General features: G+C 43.1%; 1 protein-coding gene across 1 annotated transcript in view; it reads right to left on the bottom strand.

The window, feature by feature from the left end:
* Positions 1-25,047, bottom strand: part of PKD2L1 (polycystin 2 like 1, transient receptor potential cation channel) — a 2,231,834-nt gene that overhangs the window by 1,976,783 nt on the left and 230,004 nt on the right. Inside the window, exon 2 of the mRNA XM_078641081.1 lies at positions 20,105-20,218. Coding sequence (XP_078497207.1) covers positions 20,105-20,218 — 114 coding nt within the window. The remainder of the gene's footprint in view (positions 1-20,104; positions 20,219-25,047) is intronic.

Here is a 25,047-nt window from a genome sequence, read left to right as displayed (position 1 = left end):
CATAGTGGTAATGTAGACATCAGCCCTGATGGAAGAAAATGATACCAGGCAGTAATACACAGTCATGATTTGGGTGCATTAGGTGCATTAGGTCCCTTACATCCTTCAGCCCTGGTGCAACTGCACCTGCTGCACTATTGTTAACTACAACCACTGATAGAGAACCCATGGCCCTCACAACCATGGTGTCTGCTGCTGCTAAGCTCATGGGTGGGTGCCTCCTCCCCTGAGTGTCCAGCCATGGCTGCGAGGGCAAGGGAAGGGAGGGCCTCTACCAGGCCTCACAGCTCTGGAACATGGCTGTAAAGCCCATAAAAGCGAGGGAAGGACCACAGCAATGGTGTCATGGTGCAAAGTAAAAGTGTCTCCTCACCCTGGCCCACTAGATGCCCAGTACAGTAAAGGCATACTTTGGGAAGATTTGGACTCTTTCTATCCCTGTGCCTGGTGCAACTGCACCTGCTGCACTATTGATCACAATGCTCCTGATATAGGTCAATTGCACAGGGCCAGGGTAAAGTGCTGTGAGACAAATACAATTGGTCAGACGGGTGGGGTCCCACACAAGCCATCCCCCTCTAATGAGCCTATTAGTCATGCTGTGGCATCGAGAGAATCAGGAAAGGGGGCCCACTACCCATGGGACTGTCAGCACTGAGTCATGGCTGCAAGGCTCAGGGAAAAGGGGCCCTCCGCAAGGTCTTTCATTTCTCCACCTTGGCTACGAGGTGTAGGGTAGAGGCCTCCAATCCCTTAGGCCACACTACCATGGTCTAGTGATGCCAGACCAATGGGAGGAGACCCAGAATACGGAAGCCTCTTCCAAGTGGCTTGCAGCAATAGTGTAGCACTGTAAGCCCAGGGAATGGGTGTTCCCTCTGTACTACTCCACTATGATCCAGAGTGGCAGGGCGCAGGGGAGGTTGGTTAATAAAAGCCAGATTCCATATCCTATTACTAAGACATGCAAGTAGATTACAACAGTGGTCCCTTCCCCTTGTCCTCACAGCTGTGGACTAGTGCTGCAAGCCCCATTGGATGTGGCCTACTGCCCTGGGCATCACATCCATGGTCTGGTGCTTCAAAGCCCAGAAGAGGAGAGTCCCCTTTTCTAGGCATTGCAGCCTTGGTCTCCAGACATCGCTGTGAGGGCCAAGTAGGGTGACCAATGTTCCATTATCACTTCACAGGACAATTTGTGCCTTTGAAGACACACTGCACGAGTGGAGACACATTGCGGGTGCAGAGGCATCAGAAGCTGTTTCTTCGGGAACAGGGAACTATGAGTCATATAGTAGATTTAGGGGATTTTATTCTAAATCCCTCCTTTTAAAGCAGGCCATATTAAAAGATAACTCAGACTGGGATTGAGTTCATCAAGCTTGACTACCCTTCACACTATATTCAAGTTCTAATCCCTTTACCACCTCCTGGAGTAGGCCTTCACTGATCGCTATTGCACATTTTGAGCAACAAGTTTAGAAAATGAACTCTGGTACCTAAATGGAATGAAATAATCTTAAACTTTGAAACACCAGTGGTAAATATCAGTATCTACCATGCATACAGTCCAGTCGGTACCTTCTGCCACTGGATTTGGTCCAGTGGGTACCCTTTAGCAATGGATGTTTTAAATCTAATATAAGCTTTATGATGGAAATAAACACTGTGGTTTAAATCTGGGAAGCCCATAACAAAGTAACGATTCCCACAGAGGTGCAGTCTCTTCGTTGTGCCATCAGAATCACTCACACCGCAGTTGTGGTCTGGTGGACTAGTTGAAAAGTTGAAGCAGGAGATGGAGTTTTTAATTCCAGCCTCCTATTTGGCCAAATTGTGTGCTCTTGAGCAAACATTTTTCTGAACTTATTTTACTGCTGTTCCTTTTCTGGCAAGATTGGGAGTATTTGGATTTAATGTAAAAACTACCAGTTAGTGTGATTTTTAAAAATGGCTGAATATTACCTTAGACAATATAGGGTGCCCAGTCTCATGGTATCGTCACGTATGTGGTAAATATATAGCCTTCCCACAAGTAGGAGTGCAATTAAGTCTTGGGTCTACTTATGTAACCAACTGTTTGGTCCTGGGCAGATAATTCTTTCCCTGTGCTTCATCCACTGATTTGACAATATGGTAGCACTTGAAACAGGCTTCATTTATGAAATAGATTTTCCTGCACAAAAACGATCCTTAGAAGAATATTCCTGTTTCCATGCATACTGCGCACATTAATAGAGTAAATTATGAGGAGAAATTAAGATGTTTCTCCTTTTTTTATGCCAGCCTCGGGTAGGTATACTATTTTGGTTGAAACCCAGTTTTACTGCATTTAAAATAATTCTGGGTTTGCGTTAAAATCCATGGGTGGATTGAATGGGAACGCCCATGCTCCATACATGTAGTGCCTACCTGATGCAAAGTAACGCAAGGCAGCCCTATGCTCTACGTTACGTTACTTTGAATTAACTAAACCATGCAAAGCCACACAAATCAACTTTGCGTGCCTTAGTAAATGCCACAAAGAATATTGTTTTGGCAAAATCTTAGCAAATCTGGGTACTGATGTCAGAAGCCCTTTTCTAAATGAGGCAGGCATTGATTGGTTATGTTTGGGAATTGACATAGCAACGGAGACACTTATATCCCTTGAGGCAGAGATTGCCGATTTAGAAAAGCAACTAGCAGAGGCCAATCCCACCACTGAAGTGAATAAACTCTTGGAACAGCTAGAAAAAACCATTGCTGATTTCCACAGAATAGAACAAAAAAAGGAAGCTAACAAAGTGAAAAAAGACATTAAAGCCTATAATACTGAAAATACTTACCCATATCTCCAAAAAGATTTCTATACTAACAAAGCCTACTCTAACCCACGTGGAAACAAACCTTGGGGACGATATAACCGTCGTCAAAACCTTGTTGGCTTTTCCGACACATCTGCTGAGTCCTCAGAAAGCTCTGACCCAGGTGAAGGGTCCAGCACGACAAATAAACGAGGAGGGGGTCAGCCTAATTTTTTATCCAGAGGCCAGCCCAACACTCCGCAGCGAGGTCGGGTAAAGAAACCACAACGGTGGTACAACCCCCCTGGAGAGCGCAAAACCAGGAACAACTTTTACCAATGGTGACAAGCCCTTCCTTAGAGATGATCCCTATATTTAACCTCTCGAAACATACCCTACTCAATACAGAACTTGAACTTCTTAAAAAAGGCCTCTCCTTTGTGCCCACTACCCGCCCCGACTTCATGGAATTGCAAACGGAATTGCTGAGATTTTTCAGAACAATACGTTTGAAAGCATTTTTCCAACTACACCCAAGCCCCATGCAGGACTCATACACGCCATTTAGACCTCCCTCTACTTTTTCTCCAACGTCAACCATGATACCCCCAGAGATTGTGACGTTTGAAAAACTAGTACTCAATGACCTAACGTCAATTCAGAATCAGAAACTCTTCATTCCCTATAACATATCGCTTCCAGAAAAAAATGCTATTGAGACATTAAAACGCAACAATAGCATAATTATCAAGAGTGCTGACAAGGGAGGAGGTATTGTTATCCAAGAAATTGAGACATACAAGGCTGAAATCTTGCGACAACTGAATAACGCGGAGCACTATCAAAGGCTTCCTGGGAATCCCACTAGACAAATACAAGAGACCATCATGGGAATAACATCCCAAGCCTGTAAAGATGGATACTTGAGCAAAAAAGAATACAATTTTCTTAACACCAAATCCCCACGTGTCCCGGTAATATATACACTGCCGAAGATACACAAAAACCTTACTAGCCCACCTGGACGACCAATTGTGTCAGCCTGCGGGTCTGTCCTGGAACCATTAGGAGCCTATGTTGACTTTTTTATCAAGGACTTTGTGCCCTCTACGACATGTTACATCAGAGACAGCATGTCTATGATTAACATGGTGGAACATCTAGATTTTGACCCGTTGCACGAAACACTCTGCACATTAGATGTGGAATCGTTATACACAAATATTCCACAAACCGCAGCCTTGCTAGTTATCCAAAAGATCTTAGATACACGGCCACGACCACACAGGGTACCTTCCCTGTTTGTCCTTCAACTACTCGAACTTTGCTTGACAAAGAATTTTTTCTGCTTTGATAACACCTACTATCAGCAGATCAAGGGGACCTCTATGGGGGCTATTTTTGCCCCTAACCTGGCCATACTTTTCATGGACCAGTTGGAAGTAGGTTCTATCTTGATGCCTGTTAACCCCTTTTTCCCTGGCATCAAACTGTGGCGTCGCTATATAGACGACATTTTCCTTATTTGGAACCAGACCATTGAAACACTACACCAGTTTCTCCACTGGCTTAATAATAACTGCTGTGGTCTGTCCTTTACTCTGACCTATGATAAGTCATCAATAGCATTCCTAGATCTCACTATTTACCATGCTGAAGGTGAGCTTCTAACTAAATTATTCAGGAAACCCACAGAGCGTAACACGCTACTGAACTACAAAAGCAGTCATCCTAGGGCCCTCAGAGATTTGTTACCTTATTCTCAGTTCCTGAGGATAAGACGGAACTGCTCTTGTAAAATTGACTACTTCAGAGAGGCAGCTATACTCTCGAATAAGCTCAAAGAAAGAGGATACCCCAAAAGAATAGTAAAACAAGCTTCCAAGCGAGCATGGTACTGCCCTCGCGAAGTCTTGTTGTCTCCCAAGGACAAGACCCAAGGAGAGAGAATAGCATGTGTGACCACTTTTTCTCCAATATCCAATAAGATCAGGAAATCCATCTTAAAACACTGGCCCACCATAAATGTTGGTAATATCAAAATTGATAAACCTCTTTTTGCATTTCGCAAAAATAAAAATTTAAAAGACCATCTGGTAAGGGCAGCCCTACCAATCACAACGCAAGAAAACACACTCGAAACAGCATGGGGCTTACCCCCTATTATTGGTCATGTCAAATGCGGAGGATGTAATGTTTGTGAATTCACGGTGGAGGGAAAGAAATTTACTCACCAACACACCACGTATGAAAGACGATCATTCTCTAATTGTAACACATCTAATGTTATTTATGTTATTGAATGCCCTTGTCCCAAACTCTACGTGGGACAAACGACACAGAAAGCAAAGACCAGAATCTGCCAACATAGGAGCCGCATTCGATGCAGAACTGCAAATGCTCCCCTAGTGGAGCACTTCATTGAGACGGGACACAATGAAAATGACATAAAATGGTCTATCCTCAAAGTCATAAAACTTCCTCCAAGAGGCGGCAACATTGGTCAATTGCTCAACAGGGAGGAACTGAGAACTATGATACAATTCGATACCATTCAAAACGGTCTAAATCGTCTGGAAGATTGGACTAGTCTACTGTAAGCACAGCAAACTAAATGACACGGACACATGCCCTGTGCATACCATGTGGGATCACATGGATAAATGACCTGCTTGATGCCTATGTATAATTAAATGTAAAAATGGTTTTATACAAGTCACCCACATAAGCGCCGCCAGCACAAATTTTAATAAGCACATATCACCATATTTCACCACCCAAATTGTAAATATTGCACAAACTGTCACAATGTCTGCTATTTTACCTCCCCAATATGGCGCAGATTCTTGCCCACTCATTCCACAACCAAGATGGCGTCCGTTAATGGCCCATCTTCTCTTTTTACGGCCCAAACTTGCACATGTAAATAGCGCGAGACACCCAGCAGAGACGGTAGCTTACAGACGGACATTGCTCCCATAGCTACCAGCTCGCAGATCGATGCATCGTGAGAGCGTCCCGCCACAAGGTAAGAATCGCTCTAGTAAGGAACCCCTATTGTATGAAGGCCTTCTGTCCCACCGACAGGACACCATACTTATACCTTCTTTCCCCAACAGAAAAAAGTATCCGTTTATTCAAAACCGGTCCCCTGCTACCCATTGAGAAGTGTGGACCTCTTCACAATACTAGGATTCCCCACAGGTAATCCCCATAATTCAGCTCCTGCACTGCATGGCCCCTCTCCCCCGTGGACATTACTTACCGGGCTCCTCTTCTATTTCAGGCGGGCGCCCAACACCCGAACGACCTTATCGAATAGGGTTCTTTTAACCGTAAATCAGGGTAAGTCCACTACTCGTAGAGTCTGCCAGCCAAGCCCCTAAAAAAAACCCCGTACCAGCCGGCGCACAGTGCATGACCAAACCACGGTTGAAAGTGCATGATCGCGAATACAGTTTAATTTAAACAGGCGCAGTGTAATTCATTTTTCGAAATTAATTTTCTAGCCCAAATGTGAGGTATGAGACTTTTTCTTTTTCTTTTTTTTCTTATCTGATTGAAAAGTCGTTGCACCATAAAGTATTCACAAGTCACATACACACCGACCGAGTAATGCCCCTCCTCCCACAAATGTAAACACAATATATTAAGCACGAATAAGTCGATTCCGAGTACATGTGAAGGACACCTTAAGCGCACTAGGACTATCAGGACTACTGTTCATTCTTTACTTGTTAATTGAATGTATCCCTTCCATGATAATTTTCTAAGCTATCTGCTTTTTTCTTTCCTTCCCTCTTCCTACAGGCGGTTATTCAATTGTAATAATCTAACCTGACAGGCAAACGCTGTAAATATGTCAGTCCTGATGATGGTCCCATATAACTGAGCACAAGGGATCGAAACGTCGACTTTGTAGAGTGCCTTCACAACCTAACTATTATGTTGAATTCTGTTGTGTCTGGCACTTGTTTGGTATTACTTTAATTTGACACTGATTTAAAAGTGGGCAATTTATGCTCATTTCTTTTGCCTGTTTTAAACTCTTTTTGATTTTCTTTCTGAATCTCTTGTAAGTTCTCCCAATTCTTTGGTACAGGACTGTGCCTTGTTATTACTTTTAAGAACTACAAGTCTTACACTGTTGAAAATAAATGTCCTGTCCGGCTGGGCAGTGACGAATATAGTTCCCTATTATGGCCTATATTTTATTTTGTCTAAAAAAAATTGAAAGCTAAGGACCTTTGTCTTTAATAATTGTATTATCATGGAACCGGTGTCCCTGTAGCAGCTGTCCCAGAGAGAATGTGTTTTCAAAGCAAGAGCCAGCTGAGACTCGACTATCAAAACATGACTCAGCCACCTCTCGAAATAAGGAGGGGGAATCAAGAGGCGTCAGATGGGATATCGACCAGCTTTTAGCACATGGGTCCTTATCGCCACCTCTGGCAGGGGCGCTGAAACTTGGGGTGCAGAAAGTGCTGCAGCACCCACACAATAACCTTCCAGGAGTTCAGTAGGAGAATTGATTATATTCCTCTTGTAGCCTTTGCATTGCATTCAACGCCACGTGGAATATGTCAAGCAATGCCTTGTAATGAACTTTACACATCCTTCAAACTAGATCAACAGCAAGTAAAGAGCAAATTAGAAATAATGTTTAACTTTTTTTTTTTTTTTTTTTTTTTTTTGGTGCATAGCAGCCACAGTTTATTTTTAAAAAGCATGAAACAAACATCGCATTTCTTTTGTGGTTATTAGTACGCTCCATGATTCAATACTGTATCACTACGGGAATTATCACAGTCTGATTAATTGGTCTAAAAATTACTTCCAGCAGAGCCCTTGAGTGTCTAGCATTCATGGCCTCCGGGCTTCCCTTGCTAGCGATATCTGAGTGGGTGGCCGTCAGGTCTCGCCTGGACAGTAAGTGCCATGACCACCTGCTCTTGACCCCAAGCTGGTCTGCTCCCACAATGTCCTTGCCGTAAGGTATCCAATGGACTCTGTTCTGCACGGCTCGTCATCCTAGGCTAATGAGAAATATTGTTTAACTTTAGGTGGAAACCAAGATTTGAATATGATCAAAACAAACCTAGACACGCTACTTGTTGTGGTAATGAGCACAACAATCAAAACTCCACACATTATTGTTAGTGTGCGTGTGCCCTATGGGCCTCATTTATGAAAAGTGACGCATCGCTGCGTGAAAACAGCGATGCGTCACTTTTCACTGCGCCCTCCTTGCACCACCAACGATGCGTCATATTTACAGTATGACGCATCATTGCGCAAGGAGTTACAGATACGTCAATATTTCTGACGTATCTGTAGGCGCAAAAGTGGCGCATTGCTGGAGTGTGTCACAAAAGTGACGCAACTCCAGCAATGTGTCCTTTCACATGGGGCAAGCCCCATGTGAAAGGGCCTGCGTCAGTCTTACGCCTGCTGTGAGGCAGGCGTAAGAAATTGACGCATTTTTGTCCTAGAAGTGGCGCAGTGAAATCACATAGATTTCACTGCGTCACTTCTACGACGCTTTCTTGCGTCAATACGCCCCTTTGCATACATTATACCTGGCGCAGGTATAATGTGGCGCAGGGGTTTACAAAGTGACGCATCTACCTAGATGTGTCATTTTGTAAATATGGCGCAACAAGGCGCATTTTTTACGCCACTGGTGCGTCACAAAAAGTGATGCACCAATGGCGTAAAAGTGACGCATAGCCTCATAAATGAGGCCCTATGTGTTTAGCAGTAAAACTACATGTCCGATGCGTACCTAATAGACATTTCAAGAGGTAATTTTAATGGGAAATGTGCACTCTGTAAATGCAGTGCCCTACCTTCCATGCTGTAATCATATATTAGAGGCTAAGTACTTCAAAATGCAGCACAAAATACATAATACAACTCCACCATTCTCCTTCTGAAGGAACATAGATCATTGGCTACACTTCTTCCTTATATGTAGCGCTTTGATTGATTTTTATTTAACAGGCCCTGTGACTTCAATTGCGTAACGTTGATGGCAGCAGCCCCACCCTGAAAATTGTTCCAGTTCCACTGACCTCTTGATGAGGCACCTACAAAGGTCATGAGTCTCGGGTTGGTTTTACAGGAAAAGTGTTTCCGCGTTTTATTATATATATGGCAGTATATGGGCAAGCATTTAGCTATCTATTCTAACAGGCTTGTTCAGTAAAGGTAAGCAATGCCCGAGATAACAATGCCTATTTACAAAGCATGAGATGTCATTTTGTCAAATGAGCATCTGCGTTTTTAGATACGTACGTCACGCGTTCATGCGCGTGGGTGTGTGCGATAAGGGGCAGCTCTTTACATAGACCATTAGCAAGACAATGCAGGCTGGCATCTGCTTGATCTGCTGTGATTGTTGCATCAATAGGAGGATTACACTCCTTTGTCATGGCAGCCTTGATATGTTTAGTACCTCACTGCATGCACAAACAGACATTTAAAACCAAGCTCTTCTTTTTAGCCTTTCAGAAATAGAGCAAACAGTGCCTTGAAAAAAATAATGGAGCAATGCATATACAACTCGATTTTCTTCCTTTAGTAGAATACTTGCATCATTTTAGTTAAGTGCGTTTAGTAACTTGACATTCCGTGAAGTAAGTGAATTATCAGTGTATCCCCCACGCACAAAAAATGTTATGTTAATCCAAAGGGAAAGGGGTGATTAATACGCCAGTATTTCTCGGATTCCGGACTACCAGATTCACGAAGCATTTTTGCGGATACAGAGGTGCAGTTTGCACTTTCAGCTAAGTCTGCAGACTGTTTTGCTGGCCTTCAGTAGTGGCACATAGAAGAGTAGCTGGGTGGAAAACCACGGTAGGGTAAGTGACTGGTATGAGAAACTGAGAAACCTCATACTAATAAGGGGAACGATCAACATCGGACATTTACAATAATATGCAAGGGCTTCCCCAATTTGACCTACTCTTCTAAAATTCTACCGGAATAATTCATCAATATTTAAAAACATTTCTGTTTTCTTAACCTTGCATATTCGCATTCCTTGCTATGATTAGACTCCAAGGGGCTCATTTATGAGCCCTTGCGTCACTTTTACGCCACTGGTGCGTCACTAAAAGTGACGCACCAGTGGAGTAAAAAAATGTGCCTTGTTGCACCACATTTACAAAGTGACGCATCTAGGTAGATGCGTCACTTTGTAAACCCCTGCGCCACATTATACCTGCGCCAGGTATAATGTATGCAGGGGGGGCGTTTTCACGCAAGAAAGGGGCATGGAAGTGACGCAGTGAAATCTATAAGATTTCACTGCGCCATTTCTTGGCCGCTAATGCGTCAAAATCTTGCGCCTGCTTCATGGCAGACGTAAGACTGACGCAGGCACTGACAACATGGGGCTTGCCCATGTGAAAGTACACATTGCTGGAGTTGCGTCACTTTTGTGACACACTCCAGCAATGCGTCACTTTTGCGCCTACAAATACGTCAGAAATACTGACGTATCTGTAACTCCTTGCGCCATGATGCGTCATATTATAAATATGACGCATCTATCATGTCGCAGGGAGAGCGCAGTGAAAAGTGACGCATCGCTGTTTTCACGCAGTGATGCGTCACTTTTCATAAATGAAGCCCCAAGGATCTGGGGTTAAAATAAACAAAACAAGCGAATGGCAGTAATGTATCTGAATATCACGCATGTGTAAGATCTAAAACTCACAGATGACTTGTTCATAAGCGATGGAGTTTTTGAATGAGATAAACAGCAGCAAATCACTGCAAATTGTACCTTATGTCTGACATCCAGAAATACATCCCTTATTTGTGGATTAAGCCTAAGGAGCACATGAATACTATAAATGGTATTTCCGCGTTGGGAAACATATAATGCAAGCGAAAAGAGCAATGCTTTGAGGCCCCTTCCGAAGCAGAGATGCGTAGTGAAGGGAGGATGAAGAGCTAAGGGGCATATTAGCAAGGGCTGGCGATATAATTATCGCCGCTTTAGCCTCAGTTTTTGGGCGAAAAGTGGCGATAATTATCGCAATATCATCAAGGACATGCTAGCGCGTGATTCCTTGATGTAGAGCCCGTTATTTCACAGCCTCGCCTCGCATCGTTAATGAGATGCAAAGAAGGCGTGGCTGTGAAAACAACACATGTTAATATCGTGAAGGCAGCTTCGCTATATTAACAAGGAGTGCAGCGATAAAAAAAATTGCGCTACCTCAGCCTTAACTCAGGAATTTAACTTCTGTTAAATTCCTGACTAAGGCATACTTTTATTGGGAGATGGATTATGCTGATACGACCACAGGGTGGTATCAGCAATGTTATCGCTGTTTTCATTGGAATATCGCTGGAGAACCAGCGATGTTCCATTGAAAACACAGCTATTGCTGAAATATTATCGCCATAGTGCTATGCGCTGTAAATATAGCGTTATCATGGCGATAATATTCAGCGATAGACGGCGATAATATTCAGCGATAGCGGGTGATAATATTTCTATTGCTATGTACGGCCACCGTTCCGCGGAGTAAATTATGGACGGTACTTGCCAACCTGGGTATCCCCCCGATCTTTTAGGTATCATTGTTTGTCTACATACACATAACTATGCACAGGTTAGGTGCGGGAGGATGGGTAGCCTCTCAAAAAGATTTCCCGTTGGCAGAGGGGTAAGGCAGGGATGTGTCTTAGCACCGACCCTGTTTTGCCTCTTTGTCAACGGGGTAATCGATTATCTAAATAAGGTCCCCAATACAGACGCACCAAGGCTCGGTGGCAGCAGGGTGCCCGCAATTATGTTTGCGGACGACACCCTGCTGCTGTCGAAATCCCCAATGGGGATTCAGCGTATCTTGGAGGGTTTTGAGGCATTCTGTGGAGAGCATGGTCTCGAAATTAATGCTCTCAAAACAAAGTATATGATTTTTAACCCCCCCAAAAAAACACGCCCCAACCCCTCTATAGGTCTGAATAGGCTAGAAAGAGTGTACACGTTTGAGTATCTGGGTGTGACTATGAACGACAAATTGGAGTGGGGGGAACATCAAGCTAAGTCCCAGCTCAAACTAGCTCAAACAGCTGGGGGAATAATCAGGCTAGTCAATTCTAATAAATCATCTGCTAGACCGATAGGCCCCCCGTTGGAGATCTATAGACTCCAGGCCAGAGGTGCGATTCTCTATGGTAGTGAACTCTGGGGCCATGTGTGCAAAAAAGATCTAGTCATTGTTGAAAACAAGTTTCTCAGACAACTCCTAAAGTTACCGGCTAGCACCCCTCTTCTGCCCCTTAGGCTGGATCTGGGCTTGAAACCTCTGGACCAAGTACTGGGTGTAAAGTCCTTAACTTTCTGGCGAAGATTATGGTACACTCCTGAGTTAGCCAACTATAGGCAGGAACTGCAGGAAATTCTTGCTCTTCCTACTATAGAGAACATCCCGTGGTTCAATTACCTAAAAACGGAGTTTGCCCGGTTAGGTCTTCCGACCCTGTGGAGTGATCCTGAAGCGGCATGTCAGGGACTAACTCGTAAACATCTGGTGGCAACTTTTCATGCATGCAATCTTGCATCCCACATACAGGGTACACGCATAGATTCCATAACTAACACCTTCCTTGGAGTCAAAGATTGATTGCTACAAGTTTGAGACAGTTCTAAATGACATTTTCCCGAATCTGGCCAGGAAATTATACCTGCAATGGCGGTATGGCACTCTTTTGCTAAGAGCTTTTACTAGTAAATGGAAACAGCACCCCCTGGAAAATTGTCCCGGCTGCAATTGTAGGCTTGAAGATGAATTGCATTTAGTTTTCTTTTGCCCTGCCTACATTGCTGCTAGAAGGTTTTGGATAATTCCATTTTGTAAAAATCTAGGGTTTGTCAATTGCTCCAGTGCAACTGTCTTTGCAGTGGCCAAATTTCTTGAAGCAGTATGGCACAAGAGATTGCTTCTAATTCCTAGGGCACTCCAAGCCTGATCCAGACTATGTACCAGTTAGTGTATCAAACTTTTTTTTTCTTTTTATGTAATTTTATGTAAGATTTTTAGCCGCTAGTGTTAAATCGCTGCTATTTTTTTATAATTTATAATATTATAGATTGTTCTTAAATAATTAATCAGATTTGATTCATCCGACTGCTTTAACAGTATGGAGTGTTGTGTATTGGGGCATTCTCTTTGAGAACTACTAGCCTGTACCTGTGTCTTACCCCGCTACTGATGTAGCAGTAATGTCTGACTCTTCACTTGTATTGATTTTATGTTGTATCTTTTATGGCAAAATTGCCGAAATAAAGATTAACGAACAATAATATGCCCCTTAATGTTCAGCTTCCTCACAGGGACATACCACTCACCAGTGGCGGCTCGCCGAGGGAGTTCTGCGGGGCGGTCCGGCGGGGTGGGGAAGGGGCAGGGCGGGGGGTAGTAAATTCCGGCATATGGTGGAACGGAGTTAAGTAAATAAATAAATAAGTAAAAGAATTTACATTGCGCGTGCTGCAACGCCAACTCGGCAATGCAGCGCGCGCAATGTATATTGTTTTATTCATTCACTTCACTCTGCTTTGCCGTATGCCGGCGTTTACTACCCCTCACCCTGCGCCCCACCCGCCTCACCGCCCTGCAGCACTTCCTCGGCGAGCCGCCACTGCCCCTCACTTTTATATCGGACTAGTCGACCAAACCACACCTGGTATTTATGAGAATGACACAACTCACTGCAGAGCCTTCTTTTCAATGTCGCAAGTCAGCAAAGTGAGGAGAAATGGATATATATATTTTTTATACAGTTTCTAAAAGGGATCTAGCAGACACATTCTGTGCAAGCCGCCTGTGACAAAAAAGAAGACAAAGATACAGAAAATTACGATAATTGAGGTGAGATGACATCGTGACAGGGATCATTTCCTTTAGAACGAATATAAAAAACCAGATATTTTTCTGATTTTATATTACAGATATATTAAAAAACACTGACCCTTATTATGAAGTCAGGTGCAATGCCGTCCGACAGCTCGTTGGCGACTTTCCGCCCGACATCATAGGTTTCCCTCCGACCGCTGTATTCTGTAACTGGCGGTTGGAGGCAAACCGGCGGGGAATTCCGCTCTGCTTCTGACAGGCTCAAGGAGCTCCTTCAGAGCAGCGGGCGTATTTGTAATCTCAAAATGACAGCTGAACCAGCCTCGACTCCGCCTTTGGGATAACGATGTCGGCTTCTGCCTGCCCTTTCATGGCGGTTCTCCCGCCATGAAAAGGCAAGCGGAAAGTGACTTTGGGGTCTAGCAGGGGTCCACTGGCACTCCAGTATGGGACCTGTGGGGCACCATTTTAAACATCCCTGCCACATGGTGCAGGGATGTTTGAAAACATTTTTTTTCCGATTGCAGCTTGTGCTGTGGCCCTTTGCTGACCGGCATGCAAGCTGCAATAGAAAAATTGATACTTATGACCGCCATATCTTAATACTGTGGGTGGAACCGCTGACTAATAGTTGTGCAGTTCGATTCCTGCTACAGTGTCAGTTGGACACCAGTAATAGGGCCCATAGGGATGACATCACCTGAGACATCTTGGTGTCATTCTAGAAATGCAGATTCCTAACGTCAGTGACAGGAGCTCGAACACTGCTCCAAAGGCTCTGATTACAATCTGGGGGTTAAATGCCAATTCCTGTGCAAAGAGAAGTTTGCAAGGGATGGAATATGATTCTGTGTGATTATTATTGTACCCTGCTGTTTTGCCCTCACTGATCTTGGCAGATCAAACCTGAATATGTGAATTCCGGGAAAGACTTGGAAAAAAGCAAAACATTCATAATTGTGCTTCAAATACTTATTCTTTATGCTTTGCTTAATTTTGAATTTAAAAACTCAGAATAGGAGATATCAGCCCTTTCTGATGAATACCTTGCCTGAGGTCAGGGGTGCCTTTTAGGGGTCATCAGGGGTCACAGTTACCACCTCCTGGCGCTGCCGTTGCGGCCCTGGCCTCATAGGTTGCACATTCAGTGCCAAGAACACGGGGGCATTACTTATTGACTGCCTGTTTTATATTATATCAATAGTGACTAATCTGTTATTCACTATTAGTGTAATAAAAAATGGAGCACACTTAGGACCTATGCAGCTGTGATAAGTAAAAATGGTTTTGAATGTATGTTTTATGCGCGCTTGCGGATGAGTGTGTGTTTAAGTGAGGAAGAGTGCGTATGCTTGAGAAAATATCTTTTTATGTGTAAGCATGTGTGTGAGTGAAAGTGAGTGGCAGTCAACTAACTGACAGGTAGTGAGTGAGATTTTGTGAGATTGAGGCCCGGGGCAGATTTAACATTCTCCCTGCTGCAGTGCATTGCAAAGTGATACAAAAGGGAATGATGGAGCAAATCAAACACTCACCCCCAGTCAACTGATCTGGGTTTAATCCATCACCATTCTTTAGCTCACTCCGCCACCCCAGTTCAGACATGACCATATGCATATCAGTCTGACCCTGTGCCTCATGGGAGCAGTCCAGCCCAAACTGCCAAGCAGTGCATTGCAAAGCAGTGATTTGCGCTGTCTTGCGTTACTCTATATTTATTAAGCCATGCAGGGCCCAAATCTAATGTAGGTTTTGCGTCGCCCTTGTGCCCCTTTTTCATGGCCTAAGGGGGACGGAAAACGTTGATAAATCTGGTCCTTAGTCAACTATTCTTCGAGGCAGGGCAGCACTGCAAAAAAGTTGCTGCACTGTCTCGAATCACAGGGGGAGAGAAAAAATAAGTGTGCCACATCTAATAAGATCAGATGCATTTTGTATATCCCAGTGAGCTGGCACACATTTGGCAATCATGCGCCAACACACATGCCCTTTTGTCAGAGTCCAAAGTGTGTGCATTTTCTAAATCATAGTTTTTGAACTAGAAGGTTTCCCTTCCAGTACAAAAACTATACTTTAGGGTTATTCCCACTTTGAATGTGTGCTGTACGATGGAGCAAATATGCAAAGTTGGAAAAACAAGAAGGAATGAAGAAAAGAAATCTCCTTGTTACATCTGCCTTGAGAAGACATAAAATATTTTCACAAATTCCTGTCTACCAATGTTTGTAAATAGTGATTTGCATCAAAGCCCATTGGTGGTTGCATGGGAATGCTCATGCACCATCCGTTGGACACTCCGTTGATGTAACTTAACGTAAAGCAGTGTAGTGAAGACAGGGCCCTGCTTGTACACACTGCTATGTTAGCATAAGCTTATTAGAAATGTAAACGCTATTTTGCCCCTTTGCAGATTTTGCACGTGACACTACATGTAACTGTTGTTTTAAGTTAGATTGCTTAATTTTCCTCACATGAGAACAGCTTTTTTTTTACATCCCTAGACTTACATTGCGACATAAGTCTGTACTGTGCGTGTAGAAGCCTTCAAGGTTACCATAACAATGTATGCTGTTATTCGGGTTGATCGGCCCACGCTCTAGACACAACATGAACACAGCTGCAGCTAACTGAAATTCTAGTGCCTTTAATATGGCACTGCATGCACGATTTGGGCACTTGGAGAAAAACCTTTTCCAGTGAGAGAGCGTTGCTGATCCTGATGTGATACACTTCTGCTGATCTTGGAGGTATGGGGTTCCCCATTCAAGCATAAGAGACATTCTATTATTATTAAACCTAGTTTCTAGCAGGGGAGGGTGGTTCACAAGACGCTATAGGACCTGTTTCCACTATCATTATAATATGATTTCTCCCTTTGTGTGTTATGGAATTGTAACAATACTGATCGTATTATTTTTAATCATATGCCTGCTTATGTTAGCAAAAATACTGCATCTTAGAGCACGTTGTTAAAATAAACATTTTAAACTTTTCCGTGTCTCAAATTACTCACGTTGTGGACTGGTATGAGAATTAAAACGAAAGAGTGTTCTTGATTCCCACAATTCCTGAGAGTACCCTAAGTCTCGTGTTCTGGGTTGTCTAATCATTGGTAGCTTCGCTATAGGACGGAGAGCTAATGAGACACTGATGCTAGTCGGTTAGGGATTCTGGATACGGAGGTGAGTTTTTTGGTACACCACATTTCACTGAGGTCCTGGGTTCCTGTGCGCAGATCTGTGCATGAGCAGAATTCCCGCAACAGTAGGGCAGAAAGCAACTTTGTGTTACTTTGTACAACTATCCTATGGCAACTTTGTGTTACGCTGTGATAATATCAAATGCAAATCATCAATAGTTGTCACATTAGGGCCAAGTGACAAACTTTCTTGGAAAAAAATCACTGTCAGGGGTTATATGATGTCACTTCCTGCATTGTCATTAAGGTCAATGGGTATGCGATGTCTTAATGCTAATCCGGGCATTTTGGTGAATTGACGCCCGTGTCTTGGGTATTTGTTAGTAGCTACCTGGTGTGGTAAATAGCTCACCCACATCTGGCTAAATTATCGGGAACCATCCACTCCTAACTGGATCAGTTTGGTCTAGGAGAAGTACCAATCATGAAAAAGAATTTGAGAAGGGGGTTCTTGTGCAATACACCTTAAAGCCATTGATGTAATCCAGAGATGTATGAGTTATCAAAGAGGCTGCATGAAAGTGAACCTTATAGAAAGACCAATCCTGTTTAAGGCACAATTCTGGATGCCAACATAATCGAAGCAGGAAGGTAAACTAGCATTGGAGATGGTGTTAAAAGCTGCCAAGTACTTGGCATGCACAAACCCTTCTGGCAACATAAAAATCGTTTTTCAGGGTCTCTGTGGTTGATACCATGACATATAACATGCAAGACAGAATCATCATGCCTACATATTATCCAGACCTGACTGATTGAATGATGCTTGATAGTTGCTGGGCTGAAAAGTAGTCTTAACCTGTAGCAGGAGTGGAGAATAACTGGACTGTATGAAAAAAGGAGAGGTAGTGTGGTAGTGGTCAACAGCAAGAGGCATAGGTCCGGAGATGGGATGGCACCAGGGCCGGCTTTAGTGCTGGTGGCGCCCGGTGCAACAATCTTTTTTGGTACCCTAACACTCCATGACTGCCTCCTCAGATTCTCTCCCTACCACTGGGCTAAAGTGCCCCTCATCTCTCCAACCATTAGTTACTGCTAAACACAGCGCTCCCCCTGAGTTCAGCGTCCTCCACAGGTCGGCGCCCAGTGCGACCGCACCGGTCCCACTGCCTTAAAGCCGGCCCTGGATGGCACATAGCTGGCTCAACGTTCTTCAGAGCTTGGCAGATTGTGAGATTGTTGACTGAAAGGCCCAAAAAATGATTCCGTTCACGATTTCAAAAAAATCAGAAAGAAAAAATTCTTCTAATTCGAACGGATCATCACAAAACGTTTTAGTGTACCATCCTGCAAATTTTAGTGTACCATCTATCAAACATCACAAAGCTTGTTTGAGTAAGCAATAAACCACGTGATCATAGTAATGCTGTATTTTTTGCCTCACAACACCTCAAATTGGTCACGCTTTTCACAACTTCAATTTGATGGAAGATGGGTACACTGGAGACAGTTTAAATCAGTTGACTACGCCTAACAAACAACTTGTACATTTATTGTGGTTTTATATATAATATTCTTTATGAGAATTACATTTTACATTTTTCCATCAATTTAAACAGAAGGGTTTGTATTTCAACCTTAATCTTAAAAAGAAATACTGATATAAAAGGTTACAAAAATATTGCGTGTGTGTGCATGTGTGAGTATATATTTGATTAACAGTATAATCATAAAAGCAGAACATACATACCATACGGATACAAAACTGAGAGATTAAAATGACCAAAATATATAGGACTGCGTATTTTAAAACCACATAGCAGCAGAATATTGTTAAAAACAATTCATAATATAAAAAGAAAATGAGTGTTGCTGCTAAAAACTACAAGTAAGACACTGAGTTGCAGAGAGACCCAAAGTATAAGAACAGTTCTGTGAAGCAGCTACCAGTTGTCTATAGTCAGTATCAAGTCGTCGGGATCGCATTCCATAGTATTGCAGGGGCAGAGAACATAGGTTTTACACAGAGTCACCTGTGCACTTCCTCGAGATTGTTACTGGGCCTGCAATTTGCTGGTTAAATGTGCAATAAGCACGGTGAATAAAGATAGTGATGCTTATTTTTAAAGCAGTGTTCTCTGGGTTCAATGCCGCAATGATTGCCTGCCTACAGGACCGGACTCCCAATCTGTTCCACTCTGGCCTCAGTTTTAGTCTGCGCTGGGCAAGCAATGCAACAAGCATACAACATGATCCAAGGACTCCAACCAAGCTGCTTGTGTGTGCATGCGTGTTAGTGCTCTAATAGCAGAAAATTCATATATCACAGTAAACGTGAAATCTGGAAAATATTTCTTGGTTGCCTCTGAAATACGAATTTCATTATCATAATGAAAATCCCAAAACCACTCTTGAGGGCTTTAACATTTGCAGGGCTAGTACAATTATGTGGCATGGAGAACCAAAGTATGCAGCCACAGTTGTCCAAATAATTCAGCGGAAAATGTAAATATGTGGCACATTCTCTGACAATATTATTTTCATCCATTTATGTAATTGAACTAAAAACATTATGTAGAAGGTTCCAAATTTTAAAACTAATGAGGCAACTATGAAAAAATCCACAGTTAAGCAGTAAACACTGTTGCCACAGCATTAGCTAAATACACTGACCCTCACCACTAACCACTGATCTATGAACATTGTAGCCAGGATTTGTTTAAAAAAATACCTAAACATTCTAACTTCGATCAATGTCAATTTCTTTCCAGCTGAATTTGAAGAACATAGATTTTCAAGCTCACTACCCCAGAATAAACATAATATGAAAAATGCATAAAGGGTATCATGTTTAATTTAGTCCAACATTGCCATATCAGGGTTCTGATGACGCTGTCAAACCATTCAACCTTTGGTATTGAAACCAGATATATATGGTGGAAAAAATGCTTCCAGTTGTGAGATTACGTCAATTGAATACTTAACAACCACATAGGGCCTCTTAACGAGTGCTCCCGGTAATCCAGCTGAGGCATTTACCGGATTTACTAGCCCCATCAGCATTCTAAATGGTGGGATGTTACCCAGTGTTTAGATATCAGGATCAAACAATGGGAGAACCATGCAGGAATCGGCATAGAAAGGCTGATTCCCATATGTTAGTCCCCAAAATCTCCCAACTGGAATCACTTTTTCCCCCACCCCTCTACCTCCCACACGAGTTAACAGTGCCCCTGCTATCTTGCCTCACTCCGAATCACACCTATAGGGTTTAATATATTATAACCATTACTTACATAAGCATATATCAACCAAAAACATGAGGTATACAAGCAGCTCTCTCAATGTTGTTTTGACGTAAAGCTCTCGATTTTCAGATGTGTCTTCTGTAAGCGTTGTTCCCCAAAGTCCTGTCAAATGAAATTGTAGTTTATGAAAAAACAAGAACATGCACTGGCAAATGTGTCCATAACACAGTGAAACTGAATTTTCAAAATTAGCTGTGGAGCACACAGTAGATCAATACCTGTGGTATTTATAGAAGTGTGAATTTTAAATATTCATTTTGCATTTTAACACACATTGCAACATCCTTCTTTTATATAATGTGATTCGACAATACTACCTTAAAAATCCAGATTCAGAAGGAATTTGCTATTACATGCTATTAAAAGTGACGTCTCCAATGTAGTTCGGAATATCATCTTCAAAAATATAGTCAGATATAAATATTGTCTCTTGAATATAATTTAAAAAATGCAACATTTTCTATTATTAACTCCAATGTGGAGATACTGCTATGAACTATACTTCGGGCTCTATGTATATGTCAGATGGTATTCTGCTAAAGACATTCTGAAGCTAAAATCCATAATCAATCACAAATTTAGAATTTAGAATTTTAGTAAAAAAAAGTGAAACTATTTTTATGTGCGATATTTTTCGCCTTAATATAAGCAGAAACAAAATGTTGCCATAACTACGAATGTATACCTGGTCAACGAGCAAATGAGTTAACGAATACACAAGTGGTCATCCGTATGCATATATGAAGACTATTGAATAATTGAATGCAGGGAGAATGAGTAACACTAATAAACTGCAAGCTCCACCTACAATTTTCTGAGGAAAAGTAATACATTTTGCAGAATTATAGACTCTCATATTGTTCTTAGCATTTCAACTCTTAGTGACCATACTCTTTAAACACTGTTTTCAATTCATCTATTTATTTTCTGAACGAAACCCAATGTGAACACATCTGTTAAGGAGAATATGAAACATACAGAAACCCAACCCCAGCCAGCAGTGGGTATTGGAACAGTATATTTAATGAAAGATCAATACATGTTTATAGGGTAGAACACTAGATTTGTGGGGGTTCCTTTTTGTTCATGTAAGAGGAAGGTGCACAAGAGTTAAAACTATTAATTTAAACTTCTTATACATCACATGCTTTCAGTTTGTAGGTCACATCTGTAGAACATATATCTGTTAGGGAGAATGTATAGGTCTGTGGGACGGTCAAATTGTGAAAAAAGAATGTAAATAAATAAGTATTCAATGCTGAGGTTGGATAAACATTTATTAGGATTAAAGTTAGTCCAGGAACATAAACTCAGTTAAGTTTAAAAGCAGACATGAGCACATGTGTTCACATAATATTTACTGTTTAAAAATACATTGGGGTGGTAAAGAATGTGGACATTATACAGATTTAAATTCCAATCAAATTAGAATGCAGGCGCTGGAAAAAAGGAAAAGTGAGCGGCATAGGAACATTAGTGCATTTGGGCAATACTGCCATTTAAGCTATAGCCAATCGTCCTTTCAGGGACAGAGGAAGTTTGTTCCACATCGGGATTTTCTCTTCCAGTCAGGCCATTGCTCTCCCATAGTTTACCCGTCAGAGTTCCTCTACTTCTTCAATACATCAGATCCCCAAATAACGCAGCGACTCAAGCGCCCATCTTAATGGGGATTCTGATATGTCAGTGAGTGAAAAAAGAGTAGATTTAGTACAGGTAATGTGAAAAGCTGAGTGGCTTCTGAATGTATGACTTCTTGTATAATGGGATCAAGGTTTGTTTGTGGGTCTCGGAAACAGAGCACAATGTCAGCATGCATGGGAGATCAAAAGTGCCATGAAATTCAATCCACATTGTGCATTATGTTGCCTCAGTGAAAAGAATAGGGCATAAGGGTAACCCTGGTGAGTGCCACGTGTTATAGGAAACTGGTCTAATATTTATTTATTTTATTTATTTATTTTGAAAGTTTTATACAGCGCGAACAAGATCTTTGCAGATATCAGAGCGCTTTACAAGTAAAAATATAAGGTAAAAATACAAAGTGATAAAGCGTATATACAAAGTAATATATGAGGTAGTTAGGTACAAAGTGCTAGTTACCTAGGTAGGTCAAAGGACATGAGGTAGGTCACAGGTGTGGTAGTGTAGGTACACTGTGTATAGACAAACAATTGCGTCAATAGCATAAAGTGCAATAACAAGGAGCATATACTTGCTTAAGCGTGTTTAGAGTATTTAGAGTTTAAGGTGGGCCAAGTTGAGGTGGGTGTGTGCAGGATGTATAGTCCCACAGGTGCGACAGTAGAAGGGAAGTAAGGATCGTTGAGGTGGAGAGGGTAAAGTGTGCAAAGTCATTATACCATTATACCATTTAAACGATGACTGGACATTAGGGAGGTATATAACAACTGGATAAGGTGCACAAACTTGGGGCTGAGGCCAAGGTGGGGCAGAAGAAAGAATAAATAATGCCACTTCAGCGAATGAAGGGCCATATTATCAAGAAAGGGCGATACATTATCGCTGCTTTTATCCGCAGGAAACTGCAGCTAAAGCGGCGATAATGGGCTTGATAATATGCCCTTGTGAATTCCCATAGAAGCCCAGGTTCTGGTGTTAACCTGGGCTTCTATGGAAATTCACAAGGGCATAATATTATCATGCCCATTATCGCCGCTTTGGCGGCAGTTTCCTGCCGATAAAAGCAGCGATAATGTATCGCCCTCTCTTGATAATATGGACCAAAATGCCTTAGTGGCATCTAGTAAAGCGGCAACTGCGGTCAGGTTGGGTTCCATGCTGTGGAGCTCCGTGAATAGTGTATGCTAATTGTGTGCTGTGGTTCGAACCAGGACAAAGCCAGATTAGTCCAGGCATTCTGTATCAGTTGGAAGTGGGAGGAGACTAATAGCAAGCAGCTTTGCAAATATTTTCAGTTGTTTGTTTTACTATATGTTTACGACACAAACCTGATATTTTGTAAAGTGCTTTGTCATCCATGCCCATGCTCTGGGTATATAAAACCATGTATAAAATAAATTAAGCAAATAAACATACTTTTACAATCGAAATGTAAGTAGTGTTAATAAAACTCCCACCTGTATTTGAACATTTTTCATTAATCCAATTAGAACAGAGTTCTTCAATCTGTGTGGCGTGCCCCCTGGGGGGTGCGACACCACTCTAATCTTACCTTTGTTCCTCTTCACTGTCCTGGGTCGCAAATCTTCTGGGGATTTTTTTTACTGAAGAACTCCGGTATGGTTGGAGGGGGGAGGGAGGGGAAATGAATGGGTCACAACGTGCCCATGCTTTTTGTCATTATCATGTTAACCTTCCCAGGAGGGGGTTACTTGGTACAGCTGAAATACTTCAGCTGCAGTGAGAGGCAGGAAGTCTCCTCTGCTAAAACTGAAAGCAAACAAACAGACAGTCCTGTTCCTTCACGTTCGATTTCATAGCAGAGGAGACTCCTTGCCTCTCTCTGCTGCTGAAATGACTGTCTGTTTATTTAATTTCAGTTTTAACAGAGGAGACGTCCTGCCTCCCACTGCACCTGAATCATTTCAGGTCTACGAAGTTAACCCCATCCTGGGATGGTTAGCTCTTCCCAGAAAGGAGACAAAGTATCTTTTAAAATTACACTGGCAGGTGAGGAAAATGCCAGCCAGCCATTTGTTGTTTAAACAGCCTGCATATTGCTTGTCTTGAAAGTAAATAGGGTTATAAAAAAGGAAGTATGTATTCATTTGTAATGTGACTTTTCTATCAATCAATCAGTGAACTTGTAAAGCGCGCTACTTACCCGTGAGGGTCCTAAGGCGCTGAGGGGAGGGGGGTGCTGCTACTGCTCGAAGAGCCAGGTCTTGAGGAGCCTTCTGAAAGTGAGCAGGTCTTGGGTCTGCCACAGATGGGTGGGGAGGGTGTTCCAGGTCTTGGCGGCGAGGAAGGAGAAGGATCTGCCACCGGAGGTTGTTCGTTGTATGCGCGGGACGGCAGCAAGGACGAGGCTGGCGGAGCGGGCTGGTGGGCGGGGGTGTAAAAGCTGAGTCTGTTATTCAGGTAGGCTGGTCCGGTGTCGTGGAGTGCTTTGTGTGCTTGGGTGAGCAGCTTGAAGGTGATCCTCTTGTTGACGGGGAGCCAGTGCAGGTCTCTTAGGTGGGGGGTGATGTGGCTGCGGCGGGGGATGTTGAGGATCAGTCGGGTCGATGCGTTTCGGATGCTCTGAAGTCGTTGCAGGTGTTTGGCTGGGATTCCTGCATAGAGTGCGTTACCATAGTCCAGCCTGCTGCTGACGAGGGCTTGGGTCACCGTTCTTCTTGTTTCAGTCGGGATCCACTTGTACATCCTTCGAAGCATGCGGAGGGTGTTGTAGCAGGAAGAGGAGATGGCGCTGACCTGCCTGGACATGGAGAGGGAGGAGTCGAGGATGAATCCTAGGTTGCGTGCGTGATCCGTGGGTGTTGGGGCTGTTCCCAGTGTGGTCGGCCACCAGGAGTCGTCCCACGCAGAGGGGGTATGTCCTAGGATGAGGACCTCCGTCTTGTCCGAGTTCAGTTTCAGTCGGCTGCTCCTCATTCACTCTGCGACAGCTTTCATGCCTTCGTGGAGATTGGTTTTGGCGGTGTGTGGGTCCTTGGTGAGGGAGAGGGTGAACTGGGTGTCGTCGGCGTAGGAGATGATGTTCAGGTCGTGCTGGCGGGCTACTTGTGCGAGGGTGGCCATGTAGCCATGTAGACGTTGAACATGGTCAGGCTGAGGGCTGAGGGATGAGTCCTGGGGTACGCCGCAGATGATGTCGGTGGCTTCGGAATGGAAGGGTGGGAGGTGGACTCTCTGGGTTCTGTCGGAGAGAAAGGACGTGGTCCAGTCCAGAGCCTTTTCCTTGATTCCGGCTTCTTGGAGGCGTGTTCTTAGTGTGCGGTTGC

This window comes from Lissotriton helveticus, chromosome 5_1, assembly GCF_964261635.1.
Source record: "Lissotriton helveticus chromosome 5_1, aLisHel1.1, whole genome shotgun sequence".
Lineage (NCBI taxonomy): Eukaryota > Metazoa > Chordata > Amphibia > Caudata > Salamandridae > Lissotriton > Lissotriton helveticus.
Note: the sequence above shows the minus strand (reverse complement) of the source record. Positions and strands in the feature narration are given on the sequence as shown.